This window comes from Amaranthus tricolor, chromosome 7, assembly GCF_026212465.1.
Source record: "Amaranthus tricolor cultivar Red isolate AtriRed21 chromosome 7, ASM2621246v1, whole genome shotgun sequence".
NCBI lineage: Eukaryota > Viridiplantae > Streptophyta > Magnoliopsida > Caryophyllales > Amaranthaceae > Amaranthus > Amaranthus tricolor.
In genome coordinates this window covers 24124079-24148799 of record NC_080053.1, presented here as the reverse complement: position 1 = coordinate 24148799, position 24721 = coordinate 24124079, and the positions used below count along the sequence as shown (strand labels likewise).

The 24721-nt window shown below is 34.3% G+C and overlaps 2 protein-coding genes across 3 annotated transcripts in view; both read left to right on the top strand.

Annotated features, from left to right (window-relative positions):
* The first annotated feature begins 8949 nt into the window (after positions 1-8949).
* LOC130817570 (ATP-dependent Clp protease proteolytic subunit-related protein 3, chloroplastic) lies at positions 8950-20075 on the top strand. The gene is made up of 10 exons (XM_057683352.1): positions 8950-9389; positions 11093-11194; positions 12107-12229; positions 13002-13061; positions 15727-15823; positions 15918-15991; positions 16965-17018; positions 17113-17196; positions 17572-17698; positions 19878-20075. The coding sequence occupies exons 1-9, from the start codon at positions 9111-9113 to the stop codon at positions 17665-17667; spliced, it is 969 nt and encodes a 322-aa protein (XP_057539335.1). The 5' UTR covers positions 8950-9110; the 3' UTR covers positions 17668-17698; positions 19878-20075.
* Positions 20076-23646: 3571 nt separating this feature from the next.
* LOC130817957 (uncharacterized) overlaps positions 23647-24721 on the top strand; it is a 5769-nt gene continuing 4694 nt past the window's right edge. Inside the window, exons 1-2 of one of the 2 annotated variants that reach the window (XM_057683946.1) lie at positions 23647-24041; positions 24554-24669. In XM_057683946.1, the coding sequence (XP_057539929.1) occupies positions 23759-24041; positions 24554-24669 (399 nt within the window). In that variant the 5' untranslated portion in view covers positions 23647-23758. The remainder of the gene's footprint in view (positions 24042-24553; positions 24670-24721) is intronic. The other variant, XM_057683947.1, reaches the window with a different exon arrangement.

Below are 24721 nucleotides of genomic sequence, written 5' to 3'. Positions count from 1 at the left end.
ATGTTTCCAGAGTTCCTACTGACATGGAATCATGGCAGGCCAACAGCACATTTTAGAGTCATTGTTAGTATTCATCACATAATCAGTCCATGGGCCTCCTGTGGGTTCGAGCCTATAAACCCACAGGTAATGAGCGTTAACTTGCATACACACTTGATAAGGTTCAATCTTTCCCATTATCCACCATGCATTATATGCAAATCCACAAGACCACAACCCATTGTTTTAGTGACGTAGGATCTTCTTCACATGTGAGTATTGTTCAAAACAAACTGCGATATTCACCTGACTTTATAACCGAACCCGGTTTGACTCAACTTAAAAATGGATTTACAATTATGTAAAAACCAATGTAAACACAAAATCCGATTTTAAACCGACTTGAAACACCTGATTCGAAATTAACTCGATGACCCGAATGAAAACCTCTAAGTATTTCCAACAAGTAAACTACATACTTTAAGAAAATTCATGTATTAATTACCATAACATTTTTTGTTAGAAAATATTACTTATTAACGCTTATTAGGAGAATTATTATTTTTCTCACTAGGGGAAATATAAATTAAGCATGTTTAATGCTCATTCATCATTTAGTTTTATTTCCCTTGGAATTTTAGTTGTTGATTGATATACTTTATATAGATCATAGATCATAGAAGGTGTCAATTGTAATTGTTGCACTTCTTTCAACGTGGCATTGATGGGATTTGTGTCAAAGAACCAACTCAACTAAAAAGCTTAAGGTAATAGTTGAGGCTCCAAAATATGTTATATACTCTAACACGCCCCCTCACACAAGAGCCCTTTAATTTTGGGTTAGAAGTGTGAATGCAACACAAATCCTTCTCATGTCAAAGAACCAACACAACTAACAGCTTAAACTGAGGCCATGGTATGTTATATACTCTAACAAGTTTAAACTAAATTTTTTGTGATGCTATGTAACACCCGAATTTTCTCCCTTCCTTTACGGTTTTGGTTTCGTTAAGGGGTCGAAACCAGAATTTCCGACCCCTTAACGAAACCAAAACCTTAAAGGACGGGAGGAAATTCGGGTGTTACATGCTGTTATTCTGTGTGCTCAATACACCCAAAATAAACAGCTTATGTGTTTTATGCATCCCCTTATCCCAACGAAAATGATCATGGGTTTAACTTGATTGTTTGAAGAATAAGGGAAGCTGAGATTTTGGGGTTTTAATGAATACTGGTTTGTATTGATTTTCATTATAATTATAATCCTAATGTATACAAACTCTTATGAACTAATTAGGGAAATACAAAACTTGGACAACCAGAAATTCCTTAAATATATTTGGCTCATTTAAGTAATCAAATATTTACTGAATAATATTCCCAAATCAAAATATATTTTCACACTCCCCCTCAAGTTAGGTTATGGGATTCCCAATACCTAACTTGGTTAAAGTAGTTTCGAAGACTTCAGCGGAAACGACTTTTGTGAGAATGTCAGCTAACTGATCCTCTGATCTCACATGTGGAATGCTGATGATTTCCTTCTCCAATTTTTCTTTTATGAAGTGTCTGTCGACCTCCACATGCTTTGTTCGATCATGTTGCACCGGATTTTCTGAGATATCAATAGCTGCTTTATTATCACAGAATAACTTGCAAGCTCCTGTTGGTGGAAAGTTGAGTTCGTATAAGAGTTTTCTTAGCCATAGGATCTCTGTTATTCCTTTTACTACCCCTCTGAACTCTGCTTCTGCACTTGATAATGCGACTACTTTCTGTTTCTTACTCCTTCAAGTAACCAAGTTACCCCTTACAAGGGTGAAGTATCCAGACGTTGATTTTCTGCTGTCTCGATCACCTGCCCAATCAGCATCTGTGTAGGCTACGAGGTCAAGATGATGGTTTTTACCAAAGAAGATACCTCTATCACTTGTGCCTTTCAAGTATCTCAAGATTCTTATCACTGCTTCCATATGTGGAGTTTGTGGTAAGTGCATGAATCGACTCACAACCCCAACTACATATGATATGTCTGGTCTAGTGTGAGATAGATAGATCAATTTTCCCACCAGTTTCTGATACTTCTCCTTGTCAGCTGGTTCTCTTCCAGGTGTCGTATGTAGTCTATGATAGCAACAATTGGTGTTTCTGCTGGTTTGCAGTCAAGCATGCCTACTTCTGCTAACAGATCTAAGACATATTTCTTTTGATTGATGAAGATTCCCTTCTTGGATCGCAAAACTTCTATACCAAGGAAGTACTTTAAGTTCCCCAAATCCTTTATCTCGAACTCCATGAATAGTTTCCTCTTGAGCTCTTTTATCTCCCATTCATTGTTCCCGGTTATTACCATATCATCTACATAAATGATAAGACATGTGATCTGACCACCGCCCTTCTTTAGGAATAGAGTATGGTCGGAATGGCTTTTTTCATACCCAAATTTCTTCATTGTTGAGGTAAACTTACCAAACCAAGCTCTTGGAGACTGTTTCAAGCCATACAACGCCTTTTTAAGTCTACATCCTTCTCTTGGAGCGAATTCATCTGAAAAACCTGGCGAAGCATGCATATACACTTCTTCTTCGATCTCGCCATGTAGGAAAGCGTTCTTTACATCGAACTGGTAGAGAGGTCAATCTTTATTTGCAGCTATGGAGAATATGACCCTGATGGTATCTATTTTGGCAACCCAAGAGAAGGTTTCGGAGTAATCAATTTCGTAAGTTTGTGTATATCCCTTTGCCACAAGACGAGCTTTGTATCTCTCAATGGTTTCATCTGTATGATACTTTATTGTAAAAACCCATTTGCAACCTACTGGTTTCTTTCCTTTAGGTAGCATACACTTTTCCCATGTGCTATTTTTCTTTAAAGCCGAGATCTCATCTACCATTGCCTCTTTCCACCTTGGATTTCGGAGAGCTTCTTCAGTATGCTTAGGCAGGGAGCTTGAGTATAGGCTGGTCTGAAATGCCACACTGTTTGTGCCAAGTTACTCGCCTCTCGGTTAATAGGATACCGAGATCTCTGTGATTCGAACTCTGGATCATACCTTCTTGGAGGAATACCCCTTTTGCTCCTTGGAGGTAATTGATATCTGCAGGGTGAATTAACAATACCAGATATACCATCATTAGTTTGAGGTTCAGGTTCAGTTAATACCTCTTGAGGCTCACAGGCAACCTCTTGATCATGAGATGCTTCAGACAAGGTAGAAAGGGTCTGAGAAGAAAGTAAAACTATGTTTTTCGTGGAAATGTCTGTGGGATTACCTACTTGTTCTTTGGGGTTCAAATCATCAGTTATAGAATATGTAAGCCAGCTCAAGTCATCACATGTAGTCTCCCCTTGAGGACGAAGCTGGGAGTAAAAATAGGAATGCTCAAAGAAGTCACAAACCATTGTGGTATACATCTTATTCTGAGTTAGATCAAAGCAGCGGTATCCCTTCTGATTAGTACCATAGCCCACAAAGATACACTTAACAGCCCGGGGGTCAAGTTTGGTTCGAGTAGGTTTGGGTAGATGGACATACACAATACACCTGAAAACCCGAGGGGGTAAGGAGTGGAAAGATGGGGTAGTAGTGTAAGTACAAAGGACTTCCAGGGGGGTTCTGAAGTTAAGAATTTTGGAGGGTAGTCGATTTGTGAGATAGGTAGCAGAGGCAATGGCTTCAGGCCAAAAATAAGGTGGGACATGGGCTTCAAACATAAGGGCTCGACTTATTTCAAGGAGAGTACGTTTTTTCCTTTCAGCTATGCCATTTTTTTGGGGTGTGTGGGGACAAGAAGTTTGGTGAAGGAGACCATGAGTGGTAAAGAAATTTTTCATGTGTTGGTTCATGTATTCCCCCCATTATCAGATCGAAGTATTTTAGACTTAGTATTAAATTGTGTGACAATCATTTTATAGAACTTGACAAAGACATCAAATACCTCAGATTTGTGTTTCAAGAAATATATCCAACACATTCTAGTACAATCATCAATAAATGAAACAAAATACGAATAGCTGTGTTTTCTAAACACAGGAGCAGGTCCCCAAACATCAGAATGTATCAAAACAAACAGTTCACTACTATTATTAAAACTAGGAGAATAAGAATGTTTGTGACTTTTTGCAAGAACACACGCTTCACAGTCCAAGACTACAGTACTTTTAGCTAATGACGGAAAAAGACATTTCAGATACCCCAAAGATGGATGACCTAGACGTCGATGCCAGGTCCATAACTGATGATTAGGGAACCCATGAGCAAGCAAAGTGTGACCCTTTTGAATCGCCTCGTCCACATAGTACAAGCCATCTCGTTCAATACCACGACCAATAATCCTCCCTGTTTGGGCATCCTGCACAACACAACCAGAAGAAGACATAAGCACAGTACAATTTAATTCCCGAGTCAACTGGATAATTGATAATAATTTATGAGATAGGCTAGGAATTAAAAGGCAATTTTTAATTTTGAGGGAAGGAGAAATGATAACGGGCCCAGATTAATCAACACTCACACACTCCCCATTGGCTATTTGGATATAGGTTCGGATTTTCGGATTAGTGAGTAAAAGGTTGTAGGGGTCAAAAGTCATGGTATCGGTGGCCCCACAATCAAATATCCATTGAGAAGAAGTACTTGGTTTACATATAAGAGACCTAATTTATGTGGGTTACATGGGTTGTTGGGCTTTGTGGGTTTATAAATGGGCCGAGGAGTGTTTGTGTTTGAGGGATTAGGGTTTTTGGGTTGTTGTATATATAAGCAGTGTTGAGAGTGTTCTTTTGTGGGCTTTGGGTCTTTCTGGGTCCTTTCTAGATCTTTCCCCTCTTCTCTCTCTTTTGGGTCGTTTCCTTTTCTCTGTGCTGTTTCACCTTCGACGCCATTGTTGTCCTCTCTTGTTTCTGTACAGTGGGTTGGTGTGCTGGGGATGGGTGGTAAGCCGGTGACCAAGTGAGCCTTGCCGCCTGTCTTGTTTAACTGGGCCTTGGTGGTGACTTTACGTTGTCGGTGCTCCTCCCACCACTCCGGGTAGCCTTTTAACTTGAAACAACCATCCTTTGTGTGACAGCTTCCTCCACAGTAGCTACACTTGAGGTGAGTTTTGTCTTCCTTGTCACGCCGGTATGATGTTTCTGACCGGTATTGTTTGACGGCCAACCCACTCCCAATTTTTTAGGGATGTTTTCCCGATGATGAAGCGTGGATCATATTTTCTCGCCTTGAGATTTCACGTCTGATTGTGGCATATGCAATTTCAACCGTTGGAAGTGGGTCTTGATTTAATAGATTCCTCTTTTCTTTGTCAAATGTATCATTGATTCCGGCCAGAAATTGAAACAATCGTTGTTTTTGAATAAAGGTATTGAAGATTGTGATATCTTCAGCATGTATCATGAGATTTGGTTGTCTTCGATATATCTCCTTCCAAATCGTAGTTAATTTTCCATAAAAAACCTCTAATGGGTCTCTGTCTTGCTTTATGCTGCTGGCTTGAGAACTCAAATCAAAGATCTGGAGTTCATCCCTTCCACTGTTCAATAGGATTTCAATCCCTTTCCATAAGTCCCTTGCAATAGTATAATCTAAGAACTGGTTTATGAGATCTGTGTCAATGTTTGAAATAATCCATGATAGAACTATTGAATCCTTCTGCTTCCATGTTTGATAATTAGGGTCTGTGATGCTAGGAGGTTCGTCTATGATGTGGCTGAGACGTCCTCTGCATTCTAAGGCTATTTGCATCATTTTGCACTAGGTTGTGTAGTTTTGGTAATTTAATTTTCGGCCAATTTTAATTCTGATGGTATGGTTTCTAGGGTTGTGTTTGGTTTGTTCAGTTGCTGAAACAGTTTGAACATATGTTCCATCTGTTCCATGGTTATGAGTTGTCTTGGGTCAGTTTCTACCATTGTTTTAGGTGAGTTTAAGGTAAATGATGATAACAAAAATGTTGTCGGTCCCGGAAAACACCTTTGGCTCTGATACCATGAAGATTAAGGGAAGCTGAGATTTTGGGGTTTTAATGAATATTGGTTTGTATAGATTTTCATTATAATTACAATCCTAGTATGTACAAACTCTTATGAACTAATTAGGGAAATACAAAACTTGGACAACCAGAAATTCCCTAAATATATTTGGCTAATTTAAGTAATCAAATATTTACTGAATAATATTCCCAAATCAAAATGTATTTCCACATTGTTAGTCATATTCTGCTGCCAAATACTGTATCATGATCCAACTAATGCGCTGTACATGAGTGATTAGTGTAACATAATTCGCTTTTCGATAAAATTCGATCAAATTTTCCTAAAAATAGCCCAAAACCTACTATAATTCGCTTTTTTTATTCATAATTCGCAATCACAAGGAGATAAGCGAATTATAAGACACTGCGAGTGAAAATGACGTGTTGTTGGAGTTTATATGAAGCAAGGAACTCTTTGATTGAGATTTCAGAGTATGCAGACAGTTTTTGGAGTCTGTTCAAACAAATTAAATTCTAACAGACTGAATTGTGTGTGTAAATCTATTGATTACTGTTCTGTTGATTTCTCAGCCTTGTTCTTTTTACTGTGCTTCATCCTTTAAACATGCTTAGACATTTAGGGCATCCCTGCATGATGTCCCTAATTGGGTAAGAAGAAGAATAAATAGCATGTTTGGTTATTGGTATTAAATGGTAGTGATGAGAATGATTTATGAAGTAAAATGTCAATAAAAGTTTCATGTCATTTCCATGGTGATAATACTTTGATCGCAAAAAAGATTTGTGTCATAAATTTCTATTACCACTTCATACCAACTCTCCCAATGGAATGCATTAGATTGAATTTAATGAAGAAAAAAATATGATTGAAAATGGACAAGTATAGACATCAAGGTAGTCAAGAGATTTTTCAACTAAATTTACACTAATTTTCATTCACATTATCACCGTTTATTACCACCTACCAAACATGCTGTTTATACAAGAGATTGTCCGTCATATACAAGTCCTGTGGTAATACAACAACAATATCAAAATCTTAATCCAAATTTAAGTCTTAGAGGTGAGGGTGGTCTCTTGGGTGGCAAGAATAGGGTAGGGGTTTTGGGTTTATTATTTTTTTCGAATAATACCTGATTCATTAATAAATAATCACACGATATCTACATCAGAGATAAAAATTAGCAAGTACATAACAACTTTAACCAACTATAATTCAAAATTAACAAAACTACGATCGTTGTATATGAGATTTGACAATTCTAAATATCCTCTTCCACATTGCTATTTGACACAACCTTTTACGAGGAGGTATTTCAATCTATTGTAGTCTTGACATAAAATTGAATTTGATTAGTTGATGTTAATTACAATTTTAATGTCTGCTACATTATCGCATTATTTTTAGTGTAGACATCAAAATTCATAACTCCAAACTCTCACGAGGAAAGAGATCAAAACTCAATAAATGGGTAGAATCAACCCAATATATAGATAGAATCAATTCAATAAATAGGTATAACAACTCTCCTGTAGCTATGGTGTTAATAAATCAAAATAATAAGGTTGTTTTGGTTAATTTTGCTATGGTGTTAATAAATTTGAATTTTGATTTATTTTGTGATGTTTGAAAACAATTGTGCTATCGGAAGCTTTTCAATTATTCTACCATGTGAAATGCTCTCTATATCCCTTTCTTTAAGTACATTTTTTTTGTAAATTAGTAAAAAGAAAATTATGTTGAAGAATAAGACAAATAACAAATGAATGATAAAAACAAATCGTGTAAATGGCGAGAGAATAAGTTTATGTATATTGGGACGAACAAAAAGTGAATTACTTTTTATTTTTTATTATATAGTAAATTGAAAGAATTGAAGAATTAGGTGAGAATCGATCTTATATCTTTTATCAAGAGTGGCATTTAACTTCCAAGGCATCACTAGATTCTATCACTTTTTATTATCTTTTTCCGTTTCTTATTTGTTGTCACCTTTTCATTGTCTTCTGGCCACCTTTTATTAATGAACTTTCAAATTCACCCGCTCTTCAAAAAATCTCTAAACTCATTTATCTCTTTAAATCTTACAAACTCGACAATTAACGTAAATGCAACATTTGAATTTCCATTACATAGTTAATTTTGAGTAATGTAAACACAAATCTAATGTCAATCGATTATTTTCATTTGAATTAATAAGCATTGTAGACAAATATAAAATGTTGATCGATAGATTTTGATTTATTTTTAAAAGTAAAAAAGTGCTAGTTTCATTTTAATTAACATAAGCGCAACGTAGCTACAAATCCAATACGCTGATCGATTTAAGTTCACTTTAATTTCGAATTTTTTAAATAAACTAGGAAATGGTCGATTTGCACAAAATGAGCGACTTGTCCATTTTATTTTTTTATAAAAAAAATCAAGAACAATTCGAAATTAAATCGATTAACATTTTTAGATTTGTGCCTATATTGCACTTACGAAAATTAAAACTATATTAATATTTTTCATTTTTAAAAATAATCAAAATTAAATGATTGATTTTAGATTTGTCAACAACGCGTTTACATGGATTTAAGCAAAAATAGTCTTTTTTATTTTTATAATTGAATCGAAATTAACTCGATTAACATTTCAGATTTGCGCCTACGCCCATGTTAATTAAAACGAAATTAATATATTTTCATTTATTTAAGTAATTTAAAAAAAATCGTTTGATATTATAGATTTGCGTCTTCTATGTGTTCTCGTTAATCGTAATTAAACAAAACGAAAATCCATGGGAAAATATTTTCGTCAGCTCCTTTTGCATGAGACCGTCTTACTGTTATACAAAAGGTTCATTATGATAAAAGTTTATATCATTGGACTATTTAATTTTAATTAAATATGAAATACGTTTCACGGTGAGACCGTCTTAATATTGTGTTAGTTTTTTTTTTGTGGTAGACTTGTAGAGTTGTTGGGGCCTCTAGTTTTAGCCCAACACCCACGTCGTCCTTGGTTCTTATCGTCTCCGTCTCTTACACTCTCTCTGGAGTCTGGAATTTGAATCGGCTGCTCAACATCAGCAGCATCTTGCTCAAAAACCCCCAAAATCAAAACAACCTTAAAAAATTCATACAAAAATCATGGCGAATTGCTTGCAAGTACCCATGATGGCACCTTGTTCAGTATCATCATCTTCAACCTCCGTTAATATTAGTAGAAGAACATTTTGTTCGATGAGACCCAGAAATGCTTCTAAAATACCCATGCCTCCAATTAACCCTAAAGACCCATTTCTTAAGAAACTCGCTTCAGTTGCTGCTGATTCTCCCGAATCATTACTTAATAGGCCTGTTCATTCTGATACTCCCCCTTATTTGGACTTGTTTGATTCTCCCCAGCTTATGGCTACTCCAGCCCAGGTATGTTTCTTTTCTGGTATTTCAATTTATCCTAAATGTTTGATCGGTTTAGTTTGTTGAACTTTTATGTGACTTATAAAATTAGTAATGTGTCACAAATAATGGGTTTAGATAGATTTGAATGTTGTGAACACCTCTCTGGAAGTGATGTTTTATCTTGAAGTGATATATAAGAATTACACGCAAATTTACTTTTGAATGACAATTTGCTAGGTATGCCTGCAGTCGAAACATAGTGTGTTACATTAAATGAGGAGCGTACAAAATACATAATAGGGAAGTTCAAATCGATAATGCAACCCTGGATTGACAATTTCTTGACATCCAAACAAAATTATATAGTTGTGTTTGGCTTGAGGAATTGGAGGGTTAGTCATAGGAAGGAGAGGTATTTGGAGGGATGTATTTTACTTAATTTGGACATCAATTTTTGAGGGCAGAGATTTGAGGGATAATTCCTTAAAGTTTATAACCACCCGTTTCTCTCCCTTCTCTTTTCAAGAGCGTTAATTGAAAGAAAAGTACATTGCTGGCCAATAGAATGAAGAATGCTATTCTCGTTGCATGATGTATGTTATTGTTGACTAGACAAAAGTGAGGATGAATGCCGTGATAGGTTCTTGTTTTCTTAGGGCGAATACATTGGTGGTTGTGGGAAGATTTCACCCTGAATGAAGATTATGTTGGCTCTTACCTAACATGGGCGTTCTGATGCATATATGATAACGAATCTAAGTGGGTTTATTTAATAAAGTTCATTCACGCTAAGAGTACCCCTTCTAGACTTTGGTGGAGAACCTTGACCGAATTTGGGATGAACAAGTTTTTGGTCATTAAAATATGTTGGCCCCTTTTTTGTGTAGAAACTGTTACCCCGTTGCTAAGAAATGTCAATTTTTGGTTTGATTTGATTTCTAAGGTTAAAACTTTTCCAAAAATCTTAGTCTTGTTTGTGGAGATGAATGCTTGGTAAATTGAGTGATTAGGAATTTACTAGTGTTGGTGGTCAATCTCTTAGTCATTTGTGTATGTTTTTTAACTGACACATTTACTCATTGTTTATGCCTTGAGATGAGACCATCGATTTGTAACTTTATTCAAACACATGAGTGTTTACCAGTGTTATATAATTCGCTTTTCAAATTCGCAATTCGCTCGAAATGACCAATAAATAGCCTAAAACCGACCATAATTCGCTTTTTCGATTCGCAAATCGCGAGAAATTTTGCGAATCATGTGACACTGGTGTTTACTATCAATAGTTTCCAACATTTTGTTGCTTTTAGTAGGAGCATTTCAATATGAGGTGTTTGATGACTCAAAAGGGATGGCTAAATCTTGGGATAGTACACTAGGGGGCCAAATAACTATTAGGGATGAATAACTAGAATTAGACTAACAAAATAAATGCAAACCTTCTAAATCTCATAAATGTAGTAAATACTTGTGGGGAGAGGTGGAGGCTACCTCTAGTCCATTCTTAGCTTTGCCTCTGCCCAAGTGCTTTGTGCTCACTGCAATAGCAAAGGTCTGGAATAATTACTACGCCTTTTTTTAAATTGTTTGCCCCACTTGTAGGTTTGTTCTAAATGATATTCTTTGTCACTGTTTTATACCTTCTCTTTAATTTCAACATTACATCTAGATCAACTCTTTATTCCTTGAGATTTGTTGATGCGTTGCATTTTCTTTATTTGAACAAGGTTGAAAGGTCTGTTTCTTACAATGAGCACCGACCAAGGAGACCTCCACCAGATTTGCCTTCTTTACTGCTCCACGGAAGAATTATCTATATAGGGATGCCAGTAAGTTTTCTTGTGCAATCATTCCTTCCTATGTTGAGGCTCACTGTAGTATATGATTTCTAGAACTTAAGTGTAATTGTGTATGTTATGATTCTGAATCTTGGTCCAGTGGGTACTGCAATGTGTTTTATAGATTAAGTTGTCCAATCCTTAGTTTTTAAAAGCTCTTTTAGACGTGCCTAAGGCTAGCACCTTGTGTTGGGCAATGGGTAAATGAGATGATCCCTTAAGTTGGGGCCTTAGAGCGGCTTTTAGCACTATAAGGCAAGGGCCACCTTAGAGCGTTTTATGGTCTTAGCCTTAAAAGAAGATTATTTGACACAACACTCATCACGCACGTTTTATGTTTTCTGTTTATTGTTTATCTCTCTTATGTTCCTTTATTTTTTCTGGGTTTCTTTAAGGATTTTAATTTATTTTGCCGGGCGTCTCATAGGCTCATACCCAAAAGTTAGCACCTTCACCCTTGCCTAGGCTAGGGACCCATAGCGCCTTTTAAAATTATGGTCGTAACATGTAGTTCATTCACTGAATTTTCTTTTAGAATATGTGTTCTGAGACGCTACATGAAAAATAGCATCTAAATTACTAAAACCTTACACCTGCAACCACCACCACAGGTGAAACAGTTTTTGTTCTACCTTAATCAGTTTATAAGATGTTAAAACTGATCACTGGATGCCCTTTTTATGGTTGTGATGCCTTAACATGGTACTACTATTATGATCATGAACTAAAGGCTAATGTTGTAAGTACCTACATTAATGAATAAAATATAATGGGAATAAGGCAAAACATTATATAAATGCTGTCAACTCTTGTCATCAAGGAATGAAAATCAGAGTCTACATAGAAATTAGTTTCTATATTCGTATATATTGGTTATTGATTACATACATGTTTGGCTGTCAGTTGGTTCCTGCTGTCACTGAGCTTGTGGTGGCAGAGTTGATGTACTTACAATGGATGGATGCTAAGGAACCTATTTACATTTATATAAATTCTACCGGTACCACTAGGGATGATGGTGAAACGGTAAGCTAATGATTATTTTCCTTGTAAATAGAGCACTCTGTCTTATTTTAATGAAGTTGTTTTGGTAGTATGTATGTATGGATTAAGCTGGACATTCTAAATTTTGATTCTTGCATGTTGGTGAATCGTTTTCTCAAAGACAAACATTATAAGTTATAAGACATCCCCTGCACTATATCCCTCACTCGGTAAGAAAAACAAAAAAAAAATTATCATGTTTAAGATTCAATGATAATGACAAAGGAAATATTTATGTCTTTTGAATGCCCTTTCTATGTAACATCATGCCTAATTCATTTTTTGGTTGTCTTATTTTGATTTGGGAATATGGTTCGTAAATGACTTTACCAGCACTATGTTTGTGTAATTATTCATTCTGCTTTTTGTTTCATTTGTAAACATTCTATGCAGATAGTTTATAATTCAGATATAGATAGTTAAGAATGTTTGAAGAGTTAGTTCTTGAACACAAAAGTGAATGAAGAGATGAAGTATGGAAGTCTCTTTTCTCTATGTTCTTTTGATGCCCCTGGATAATAGTTATTTGTTAAATGTTTTTTCTCTCAAAGGTTTTGTATCTCAAATTTCAAATTGTCTCTACTTTCTTTTCTCTATTTCTTTGTATTTGTAGATGTTTTTTTATATTTGTAAAATGGTTTTGGTCAATCAGGTTTTGGTTATGTTTCAAATTTATGCTTGGCTTTGCTGATCAATTTTCTGGTAACTTTTTTTAACTCATAAAGGTATAACCTGTTTATGATTTGATTTGTAGGTTGGAATGGAAACCGAAGGTTTTGCTATCTATGACGCAATGATGCAGCTTAAAAACGAGGTAGATTCCTTATTTGCCTCTTCTAGACTGCCCTTATTATTGCACCCTTTGATTACTTATGTAGTCTCGTTCTATGTCATTACTCTAAAGATATTAATATAGTTTTTTTGCTTGTTCTCGAGTTACGTAATATGACAAGGACGAGACTTGCTTTTCATGAGGATTGGTGAAACTAAAGATGATTGTTAATGTGATGCATGGTTCTAGTCTAGCAGGAGTCAAACATGTGAAAACATCAGGTCAACAGGAACTACTATGGTTTTATTAAGCGTTATACATAGTATCAGAGCCAGAGGGGTATGCTAAGAAATATATAATAGGTAGTTAGCTTGAGAAATAAGCACAAAAGGGGGGAGGGTTAGAGAAAGACATTTAGAAATTTTGTCATTCAATTGTAATTTTTATACTCATTTGGGGAGATCTCAAGCTTCTCAAATTGCTTGAAAACTATCACGCTATATTTAATCAATTACATTACAATGAATACCAAAAATTTACTCTACATTCAACTATGATTTACATTGTACATTCAATTTCTCAACAATTGTTGATTGTTACTGTCTATAACTAATCATCTTAATCAATGGCTATCCTTATGCTTCACATAAAGTTTACTTGTGTCACCTGACTTAGTACTTTATGATAGACCAATTCTGCCATGTATTGATGTTTTGGTTAACACTTGAGGCTATGTTTTCAAGCAAAAAGGTCTTCCTAATTTAGGGAAAGTTTGGGCTAAAAATGCTTTGTTGGATGTCACACTGAAAGTTTGAAAGATAGGAATTTGGCACAATGGGATTAATTCTATTGATGTTCAAAATGTGTTTGGGAGAAAGGGAGAGGGTTACTATAATGCCGTAAAGAATTGGATCAAAGCAATTAGATAAAGTGTGATCTATCAAAGGTTGTATGACATAGACTTCGACATGATTTTATGGCTGACCTAAAGTAGGGGATACTTGCTTGATTTTAATTTAGGTTTTAGGCGTTAATGTCTATTGCACCTTTTCCTATGATTTTCTTAACACCTAATTCTTTTTACTGGTGAAGTGAAATCCCTAAGGAAACAAAGCCTCTCATAGGCCAACCCAGCTGGGCTTCTTGGATTAGCCCTTTGGGAGTAGTGAAGAGGCTTTGGAATTCCTCATCCCCATTTTTTTTAAAAAAAAATTAATAGTTGCAGGTCTTGATCATCTATGTTATCCCCTTTGTCTTTAGCTCTAAGCATTATGACGTAATGGATGTTACGGTTCCGTAAATCAAAATAGAAATGTGAATAAAATTTGTTTCATGCCGAAAAATATTTGGGAGTATACTTCAATGTTATTGTGCTTTTAACAATAGTCCATTGCAATGTGGTACTTATAAAATTCTAAGTGAGTGATGTGAATAACAAGGTTTTTAAAAAACACGAAGCAACATCCCCCAAGTCCAGCACAATCCACCAATGGCCCCCAGACCTTCCTAGAATACCTTCAACCACCCTTGGAATTGGTCTAGATGGTCGGTTTTCCTCCTCAAACATCCGTATCAGCCCCCTTCCTCAACAAGCCTTCCCCCACCGCAATTATAACAACTACCCTCATGAGGAAAAATTCCTCACCTTCGAGAACACGTCCACCTCCGAAAGCTGGTGTGTGTGAGGGCTTGGTATTTAGAGCTCTAGGATTGTCACCAAAAGTGAGAGGGTGGTTTTTCTAGAGATGGGGGTAGGTTGTCAAGAAAAGGGGATAATACAAATGTGGGGAGAAGAAAAATGGCATAGTGCCATTTGGGGGAGGTTTTCTAGTAGAGTTAAAGGGGGCAGGGTTTTTATTTTTTTACTTTAGTTATTTTGAAATTTAGTTACATTTTCTAGAAAGAAGAAATTATAGCTAAAATTTTGTTTTTTCAAAACGTCGTAGATGATTAGAACTTTTATGAAAGTTGAGCTTAGCATTTGTAAAAAAATAAATGAATGATGTGACTTTTAAATTCAAAATTTTCTTGAAAAATATTTCTCATATTTTCTAGTGACTTGATTTTATTATTAATTTACTTTGGTATATCTCCGTTACCAATGCTTTTTCACTTACCTAGGTGTTTAGTTACTATTAAAGTTTTACTCCAGTGTTTCTAAAATCTAAACCAAAATTATTGTAGTAGCATGAAAGACATTAGCTTGCCAGGAAGAAAGTTCTTTTATATAGTGCAGGTAGTTAGTTGTATTTAGATAATGAAAATGTTTTATGCTGGTGTACTTGGCTTGACTAGTTGGAATTTCTAACTTACAAATATATTTATCGGAGGTTTGAGCTATTTGTTAGGCCTATGTCTGCGTAAAGATGTTTACACATTTTTGGTAAAATCAAGTATTGGCTGTTCAATTGTAACTTTTGAGCAAAATAGCCAAATCCCCGCCATTAAATATGGTGACAATCCATTTGAACAACACTTTTGGCAATTTTTTCCAATTAAAATATCCAAAAGCCAATCAAAATTCAGTTATCAAAAAGCCACAGTTAAAACTTGTAGTCACTCTGATATTTCTTCCTAGTTTCTATTTGTTCCCAATGCATTTATTTCTGCTTCTGTTCCTGTAGTATTTATCTTAAATATGTTGCATTCTGAAACTTGATTATTACTGCTTATAATTTCTGCTTCTTTGACATCATTGCAAACTCAGATACACACAGTTGCAGTTGGTGCTGCTATAGGTCAGGCTTGTCTGCTGCTTTCTGCTGGAACCAAGGGAAAGAGGTTTATGATGCCCCATGCAAAAGGTTTCCTCATTTAAATCTCTTTTTTGGCGTGGTATATAGATTTCTTGTTAGGGATGTGTTTGAGGTTTACTTGTTTTCCTTGAACACTTCTCAGCCATGATTCAACAACCTCGCGTACCATCATCTGGATTAATGCCAGCAAGTGATGTTGCGATTCGTGCAAAAGAGGTAAGTTTAGTCATGTTTTTATTTTGAAATTGTGAGCAATACCGGTTACTCTGAACCAGAAGTACCCTTATCAAGTTAGACCTAAATACAATCTTTAATAAGTGTATTGTAGACGCTCACAATATTTTATGACTTGTTTCCAACTGCGGTTGTTGTTTCTTCATGTCTGATGAAATGGTAGCAATTACTACAAGGATGTAAAAGCTTCGAACAGTGGGATTGTATTGTATTGTGAATGCCCAAGCTTCAATCATTATTTACAGTAAGTTATGACCATGGAACCTGCTAGATGTATAGGATGGTGAACATCAAGCCTTGGATGGGTTTCTTGGCAAATTCTACTATGTAAGCATGTAAAGAAATGTGATGTATGATATTGGAAATTGAATTTTGAAATTAATTTGTGCAAGATTAGATGAGATTATTATTCTTGTCTTTCAAGACTCTAATTAGTTATTAGTCTATATTGATATAGCAATAGTTCTTAGTCTTAACTAGTAGTTCCAACAAGTCATCGAATAGTGAACTAGTATCTTATCAGTTAGATGATTTTTTTAGTGACTTCGGAATGGGAATTAATTTTGTGGTATGCAACGATATTGAAGGCTACTTTAATACCTTTTGTTTGTCTACACTTTTAATTTTATCCTTCTGGTCTCAAATACCTGTCTTTTGCATAATATCGTCTGAAAGTCCAGCATTTTGTCTCAAATAGTAGTGTTGATCTAATGACACACAGGTAAAATTTCCCCTTTAACCTTCCCTAAATAACAGTATCGAAGAATGACCTGAAGAATTGGTATTAATGGGGGCATTTGGGATTGGATAGGGTTGAATGCAGTTCAATCTTAATTAACGATGATCTCCCATGCATTTTTTTGTCTATGTTATTGGTTTATTGTTTTTGATGTGTAGACATTGCATGATCTTTGCTCGAAAGCTGCTTCGGAAATTTGATTTTATTGAGTTACAGGTAATCATAAACAGGGATACTCTTGTCAAATTATTGGCTAAGCACACAGAAAATGTAAGGATGGCAATTGAGTTTCTTGTTGTTGTTAATCTTCAAGTTGTCTGTGAGGCATCAATTCAACCATTTAGTTTGCTTTAATTGTTTTCAGTCTGAAGAAACAGTTGCTGATGTGATGAGAAGACCATTTTATATGGATGCAACCAGAGCCAAGGAATTTGGTGTCATAGACAAGGCAAGTTTCTTGATTACTCTATGCTATATTCTATATTGCTTCAATCATTAGTGTCTTGTATGACATTTATAATTTCTCTGTTTTGAAATACTCGCTACATTACAGTTTATGACACTATTCATCGTTCAAGCTTATTTTATATATTGCGGCTAATGTGTAAGAAAAAATATAATCAAGCGGGATCTTGTTTGAATCATCTAGTCGCATACTTTTATAATATTTACTTTTTATAATTTTTAGATGTGTATAATTCAATATATAAATGATCAAAATAACGCATTTGATTGCGTATAAAGTCAAATGTAGCAAGTATAATGGAACGGAGGAAGTATGAAGCAATAAGATTGTTTTCTGAATTCACGTTTCATGACACAGATTCTTTGGCGGGGTCAAGAAAAGATTATGTCTGATGTTTCCGCACCTGAGGACTGGGATAAGAATGCTGGAATTAAAGCTATTGATGCAATTTGAGCATTCTACCGACATTGTTTGTATTGCCTTGGTAAGGATTTCATGTTGTTAGTTGAGCATTGTCGAATTGAATGTATACTAGATTGTTCCATGTGGTTGCTATGAGCTGGAGTACAGAACAAAAATGTAGCAAGTTTAAGAAAGAAGAAGAAGGATTGTATTAGAAAGAGAAAGAAAGATTACAGCAGCTGATATTTGAGTGTCAGTTCACTCCTACCTCAAGATGAGTACAATATTTTGTTGCATGCATAGTTAAGAGTAATTGCTAGTATATATAGAGCTAGATTCTCTAGAAGACTCCTCAAGGAAAATCTAACAGACCTCCTAACAAATTCATTCTTCATTTATTTATTCTATTTCTGTTATAACAGAATTCAGCTATTCTTTCTCCCCTTTTGCCACGTCACTACTCCTTTTGCCCATTTGTTTTCTTTTGCCTCCTCTGATATGTAATCAACATTTTTGCCTTTGTGAAGAGCATAGCAGTGGTATGTTTGTTCATGTTGTGGGTTTTTAATTTGACAAGGACTTGTGTTTTGTTGTGGGGCCAAAATGACTGGAATTAGGGAGTTTCTGTTACATCAGTGGTTAAATCTTTGTAGATAGAATAATTTAGAGTTAAGAGGGAAATCATGTTTGTTATCATGAGGTTTCCTTAGCTACTTTAAGCGACTTAGTCATATTGTGACTTCTTTGACATAAAACGGGAATGGGATAAGGCACTCCTTCCCCTATCTAAATATAAATAAATAATAGACATCTATCCAATACTCTCTTCGTCTCTTTGAATTTGCTATATAACATCCAAAAAGTTTTCACTTTGATTTGTGTTATGTAGCAAATTTAAAGAGACATGAATGTATTTTTTTGATGTATTATAAAAGAAAAAATTCTTGCATTCCTTGACATAGGTAATGCTTAGTCCCACTGTCCCAGAATTTCCAAAATTGAAAGAAGAGGGGGATGGCCTTTATGGGAGCGACTAAATGATGAAATTTTAGTTAATTCATCCCTTACAGATGAGTTTGAGTTGTCAAAACAATATGACAATTAGTCTTATGAAGGGATAGTCGTTATTCAATTGAGAACTTGTTTGTTAATCCACGAGGCATCCAATATGTGGTATATAGAGGTATAACCGTATAAGCGTTCCATTTTACCTTGCTATGTCCATAGAGAAGTGGCAAATTGCCTCCCCATGATATGAAGAAGTATGGATCTTGAGTCTAAATCTCTATATGCTCAAGAAGTGCTACTTAATGTATTGGAGCTTCAACGATTACATGGGTTTGACTTGATACTGAAGAGCTACAAGTTTTACGTACTTACGTTTACGGTTGAACTAGGGGAATGTTCAACAACTTGTCTTTGAGTGTTCTTTTGTCTGTAAAGTAGCATAGAGAAGTGGCAAAAGAAGGTCTTCCTATTAAGTGTTCATTATATACACAGGGATGTTTGGTACTTGGCTTTTGGCATTTGGCTTGTTGATTGGTCAAACATCCAAAACAGTGTTCGCATAAAATGGCGTTTATGCCAAAATAAAAAAGTTACTTCAGTTAGCTTTTTTGTTGGCTTTTGACTTGTTGGCCTACTTTTTATTTAATAAACAACCAACGGCCAATACTTAAATTTACCAAACATCTCCATAAATAGTTGGCTTTTTTAGCCAGTTTAAAAGCCAATAAAAACAGTCAACATTTTCAGCTGGTCAAACAAGACAATTAAAAAAGCCAACAACCAATTGCCAAACACCCCCACAATATAATAATGAACTTCGTTTTAGTATAGGATTAGGTTTGATTTCTTGTATAAATACGCGCCATATGTAAAGTGGAGTAAACAATCGGCTTTTACACTGTGATTATTATCGATTCTTTGTGAATATCCGATTATTATTTAATCTTGCGAGGAGCAAAAGAGAACAACCTTATTTCAGTGATATTCTTGCGACTTAGGAGTATTTCTACGACTGTTCAAGGCAAGTATTTCCTTGCAATCACCTAACGCCTATCTTTGAGTAATACGACCCGAATAGTGATTTATAGACAGCGCTTATAGCATACTTGCCGTTAGTTCACTACAATTTAGCCCTTTAGCTTTTAAGATTCTTTTTCTTCTCGGATTTTATCTTTTTTCTTCTCGGATTTTTTGAAACAGAACTGGCGGGCATCATCTTTTAACCATCTGCAACTTGTATTGCTTGTTTTCAGGTGCTGCCTGCGATTGCAATTCCACCAGAAAAACTTGGAAGAACTGAGCTTTGTTCATGATAAATAATAGAAATGGTTATGTACATTGCAAATTGACTCAATGTTAGCTACTCCTATACAGAATTCAGTAAGTTGTTTTAGTTTCAAAATGTTTTGAGATTTTATAAACTTAGAGCTTATTAGAAAAGTTTAATGCTCCTTTTAATGTGGTTGGCTTGTTAGGGTCTACGATATATTCCACTGTAACCATTAATATTAATATTAAGAAATTTCATGTGGTAATTTTAAAATATTGGGTTTTCGACTTGGTAATTAAAACTTTTTAAAAATTCACGCTGTAATCCTAAGGTTTATCAAATTCTTTCTCTGTGAACTTTTTACACAGAAAACGTTTGAAAATGTTAATCACAAAGCTTAAATCTTGTTATACGTCTATTTATTCGTTTCACCAGATCAAATTGCATCAGTTTAATAAATTTTTCCCAAAACATAAGTCCTAACTCTACCATTTTTTCTAACAAATCACATTTTAACCCAAAATTCAAACCCTAGTTTTTTTCAATTTTGGTGAAACGAATAAATAGACATACAGCAAGGTTTAAGCTTTGTAATTAACGTATACAAACGTTTTCTGTGTGAAAGGTCACAGGAAAGAATTTGTTAAATCTTAGAGTTACCGCGTAGATTTTTAAAAAGCTTTGGTTACCACGTGGAAAACCCAATAGCTCAAGGTTACCACGTGAAATTTCCCTTAATATTATTATTCTATTAGAATTTAAAATGTGTATCAAGCCATTATAAGATTTAGTAATTTTGTTGCTAAATAATAAATGATGATATAGGATTTTGCCAAATATAGAAAAATTATTAGTTTTTTATTTCTATGTGACGATCTTACTTTGACCATGTAATTAATTATATTATATCATATCAATAAAAATATACTAATGAAGAAACAATTTAGAATACGAGTTACACTCTCATTAAAAATTTTCCTTGTCTATTTTCTATTATTGATCTTGAAATTTTTTATACTTGGCTTCATATTCAAGAAAACATTACATGAGAGATTCTGAGCATGTTCGACCGCACAAGGCCTCGAAAAATTAGGGGTCTCAATATTAAATTACATAGTATGTGTTAGGTGTTTAAAGATACAAAATTGTTAGATTAACATTATAATTTTTAAAATTGCACAGGGTCATTATAAGATTTATGAAGTTTTGCTCCTCCATTGGAAAATAATTAACACATTAAAAACATGTAATATTTTATTTTATTCTGCCAGCATGTTTTGCAAATTTTCTTAATTGCAGTCAATAATATACCTTACTGTTTATTGTAAATAGTAAGATTTACATAGTGCTTAATTTTATTTTTATGTTTGCTAAACCAATAGTGGGCTTGATTAACCAAATCTTAATTATAAATAAGACATAATTTCTCAATACATTTAAGTTTGATTTGCAAATATTTCCTTGCCAAGTAATTTTTGAATAATTTTGTTATCATGTTATTTGAGTGTAAATTAGGGATATTTTTGCATTAATTGAAGAATAAACTCTAATTGCCAATTGCTAAATGTCTTTTTACTTCAAATTTATGTTTCTACTATAATCTTGCCTAAACAACATCTCAACAATCCACCTTTACGCTTATGCAATTTTGTGCAAGTTTTTTAATTGTCGCATATTAAATTCTAAGGTTCACTAACAAGTAAATTAAATTCACAAATTCTTGTAAGTGACCATCTCAGATTGGATCGACCTATAGAAAAATATAAAGTAAGAGTAGGAATTAAGCTCTAATGAACTGAGCTTAAGAGGTGTCTCTCAAAGAGACGATCTCTTGAGAGACTGACTGAATTAAATTCATAGCAAGTTTTCTAATTCAAGATCATTAAGATTTCTTCTATTATTCCTTCCATTGGTTTGTCAATAGTTTTACATGAGTTTATTCTACATGAAAATGCATTGTATATGTTTGTTCTTGTGAAGTTGATAATCCTAATGACCCAATGGACCTGAAAACGATGAAAAAAGTAGGATATTTAGGAAATATCCTAGACTTTCAAGGCGGATCTGGGCCTTGACAGTTGTCAGAAATGAGTTTGAAGACTCTGAATTCAAATTCAGAGTCATTTATTTTTTTTGACTCCGATCCATACTTAGATTTATTTGGTTTCAAAAAATGAATTCAAAACCTAAAACAAAGAAGGGGGTTTGATAAATGGCTTTAGGTTGACTTTTAATTTTTGATATTTTACTTTTTTGGTTGGTTAAAGGTCTAATATGTACTCCTTTTAATTCTTTGAAATTATCCCATTTAAATTGGACACGAATATTAAGAAAATGTAGAGACCATCTTGGATAGTATATCCATGTGATTTAGTGGGCATTGGGGGAGGGTTAAATAGTGCATTTTAGTAAAAAAAAATAAGGGTGTTTTGGTAATAACATGAATGGCATAAGGACAATTTGGTCCAAAAATTATGTTCTAAAATAGAAATTGGACAATTGAAGTGAATTGTCCAAATAAGGAAATGAGACAATTTCAAAGAATTGGAGGGAGTATTTGTTAAACGATGGCTATTAAGTCAAAATGAAAAAGTTAAATTAGTTCTCTTTTTTCATTGACTTTTGACATGATGGTCTAGTACATTTTTACTAATAAATAACCAATAATTAATACCTTATTTTTACCAAATATTTTACCTGTTCAGAAATACTTGCTACATTACTGTTATTGATATTATTTATTATTTTAGCTTATTTTATATATTACAGCTAATGTGTAAGAAAACATATAGTAAAGTTTGATCTTGTTTGAATCATCTAATCGCATACTTCATATTACCTTTATATAATTTTTAGTTGTGCATAGTTCAATATATAAATGATCAAAATAACACTTAAGACTGCGTAAAAATTTTAATGTAACAAGTATAATAGAACAGATGAAATACTTTCTTAAACAAGTGATTTATTTAGCTAACTAAAAAGCCAATATTTTAGATTAGTCAAACAAACCAATTTAAAAACTTCAACTCTCAAATATCAACTATCTAACTATCAATATTTATTAACCAAATATCTCAAAATCAAATAAGAGGCAAATTCAATAGTGTTTTTACAATAATATATCGAGATTTACTAGGTAAATAACCGTAATTTACCAATGTGATAAATCACTTATAGATGTCAAATATTTTTAAGTCTATGACTAATGATCTTGTTTTCCTTTTTATGTTTTAATTATTTAATTATTTTATTTTTTTATCTTAAGAATAATCCTTCATATCCTTTTCCTGTAGATTGTTCTAGAAAACCGAGGAAGTGCCACTTATTCAACAAAGAACACTAGTATTAGTGACTAACCCTACTAGTGGGTCCCAACAAGAGCCTACATGCAAAAATTCTTAATTACTGTAATTTTTAAATTACTCACAAAATAAATACTAATAAAATAAATAAAATTTTGAAGCTCCATCATGTTAAATTTATCTACATAAATATTTTCTTCGAACCAATTTAGATGTCTCATTTGCTTGGGCACGGTTATTAAGGATGGTGTGGAGTCCATTAAAAAGGGTAAGTAGTGAAGGGTAGTTGGATAAGTAAGTTATATGGGTGTATATTCGTAATTATTTGTGTGAACTAAGAATATTTAGGTAAAAAAAATTGACAAAAATAAAAATGGAATAACTAAAAAAAACTTGAAATTGAACTACCTCGAATAAATGTACAGACGTTATCCAAACCTAAATATCCAAGTTAAATATCCTGCGCACTACTTCACCGCCTCCCCAGCGCAATTTAGCACACTTCTAACATTTTCTCTAAACATTTTCCCAGAAACTCGAACTTTCATTTTACTTAGAAATGGTGGGAGCACATCAATACCAGTATCACCATTGGATTGACAGAGGAGATCTTCTCAAATCCAACGTTCGTTTCTTACAACTTCAGCTTCGTCAACGCTTTCGTGTCGCCGTCGATCGCCATTTTTATTCTCGCCGCGATTCTTTATCTTCTTCCATTGATGTTCGTGTTTCTTCCCTCGTTATGCGTTGTCTTCATCGCTTTCGCGATTTTCGTCGCCGTTCTTTGTCCTCCTCCACTTCTACTTCCTCCGCACTTTCTCGCATCAAAAGAAGTAAACACCGTATTGTGCAATAAACTAATCTTTTAAGTGTTAATTTCATTTAATCAAATTATTTGTTATTCAATTTGAATGTAGTTTGATCACTTTGATCATTTTGTACTGTGTGGTTTACCTCGTTTTAGTAATAGAAATGGCAGCCGAGGGAGGGCAAGGGGAAGGGTCTCACAAATAATGTTTTCAAGGACTGGAATCCTTGATCACACGGCGACCCAAATTGGTGCTGTGCATAACATATAAAATGTGTTAGAGTATATAACGTATCTTGAAGCCTACACCAGGCTTAAGCTTTTGGTTGAATAGGTTCCTTTTTAACTATGGTTGTTATATACTCTAACAAATTGGACTGTTTGATTTAAATGTAACTACATTACCTTTAATTTCCTAATTTGATGGTTTGATCATAAACGAACATTCAAATTATGGTGTAGTGCATTTTGTCATCAACTGAGAGGATAATTCATTGTAGTTTGAGATTTTGTGGATGGATATGTGATAGTTTGGGTTCTCTGCAGCTAGGGAAGTTTATGCGGATGAAGAGTCGGCTATCACTCGCATGCTTCAAGCTCTGTCAGTACCCCTTCTTGGGAATGTTTGCCATGTATTTATGCATGGACTTAATCGCGTTCAGGTCTTTAACTTATTATTATTATATTGATGTATTGTGTTTGCTATACTTCTTC

Coding starts and splice junctions, on each gene's coding strand:
- LOC130817570 (XM_057683352.1), top strand. CDS start 9,111: ATGGCGAATTGCTTGCAAGTACCCATGATGGCACCTTGTTCAGTATCA. Junction 11,195..12,106: donor TTATCTATATAGGGATGCCA/GTAAGTTTTCTT, acceptor TTTGGCTGTCAG/TTGGTTCCTGCTGTCACTGA. Junction 17,197..17,571: donor AATTTGGTGTCATAGACAAG/GCAAGTTTCTTG, acceptor TTCATGACACAG/ATTCTTTGGCGGGGTCAAGA.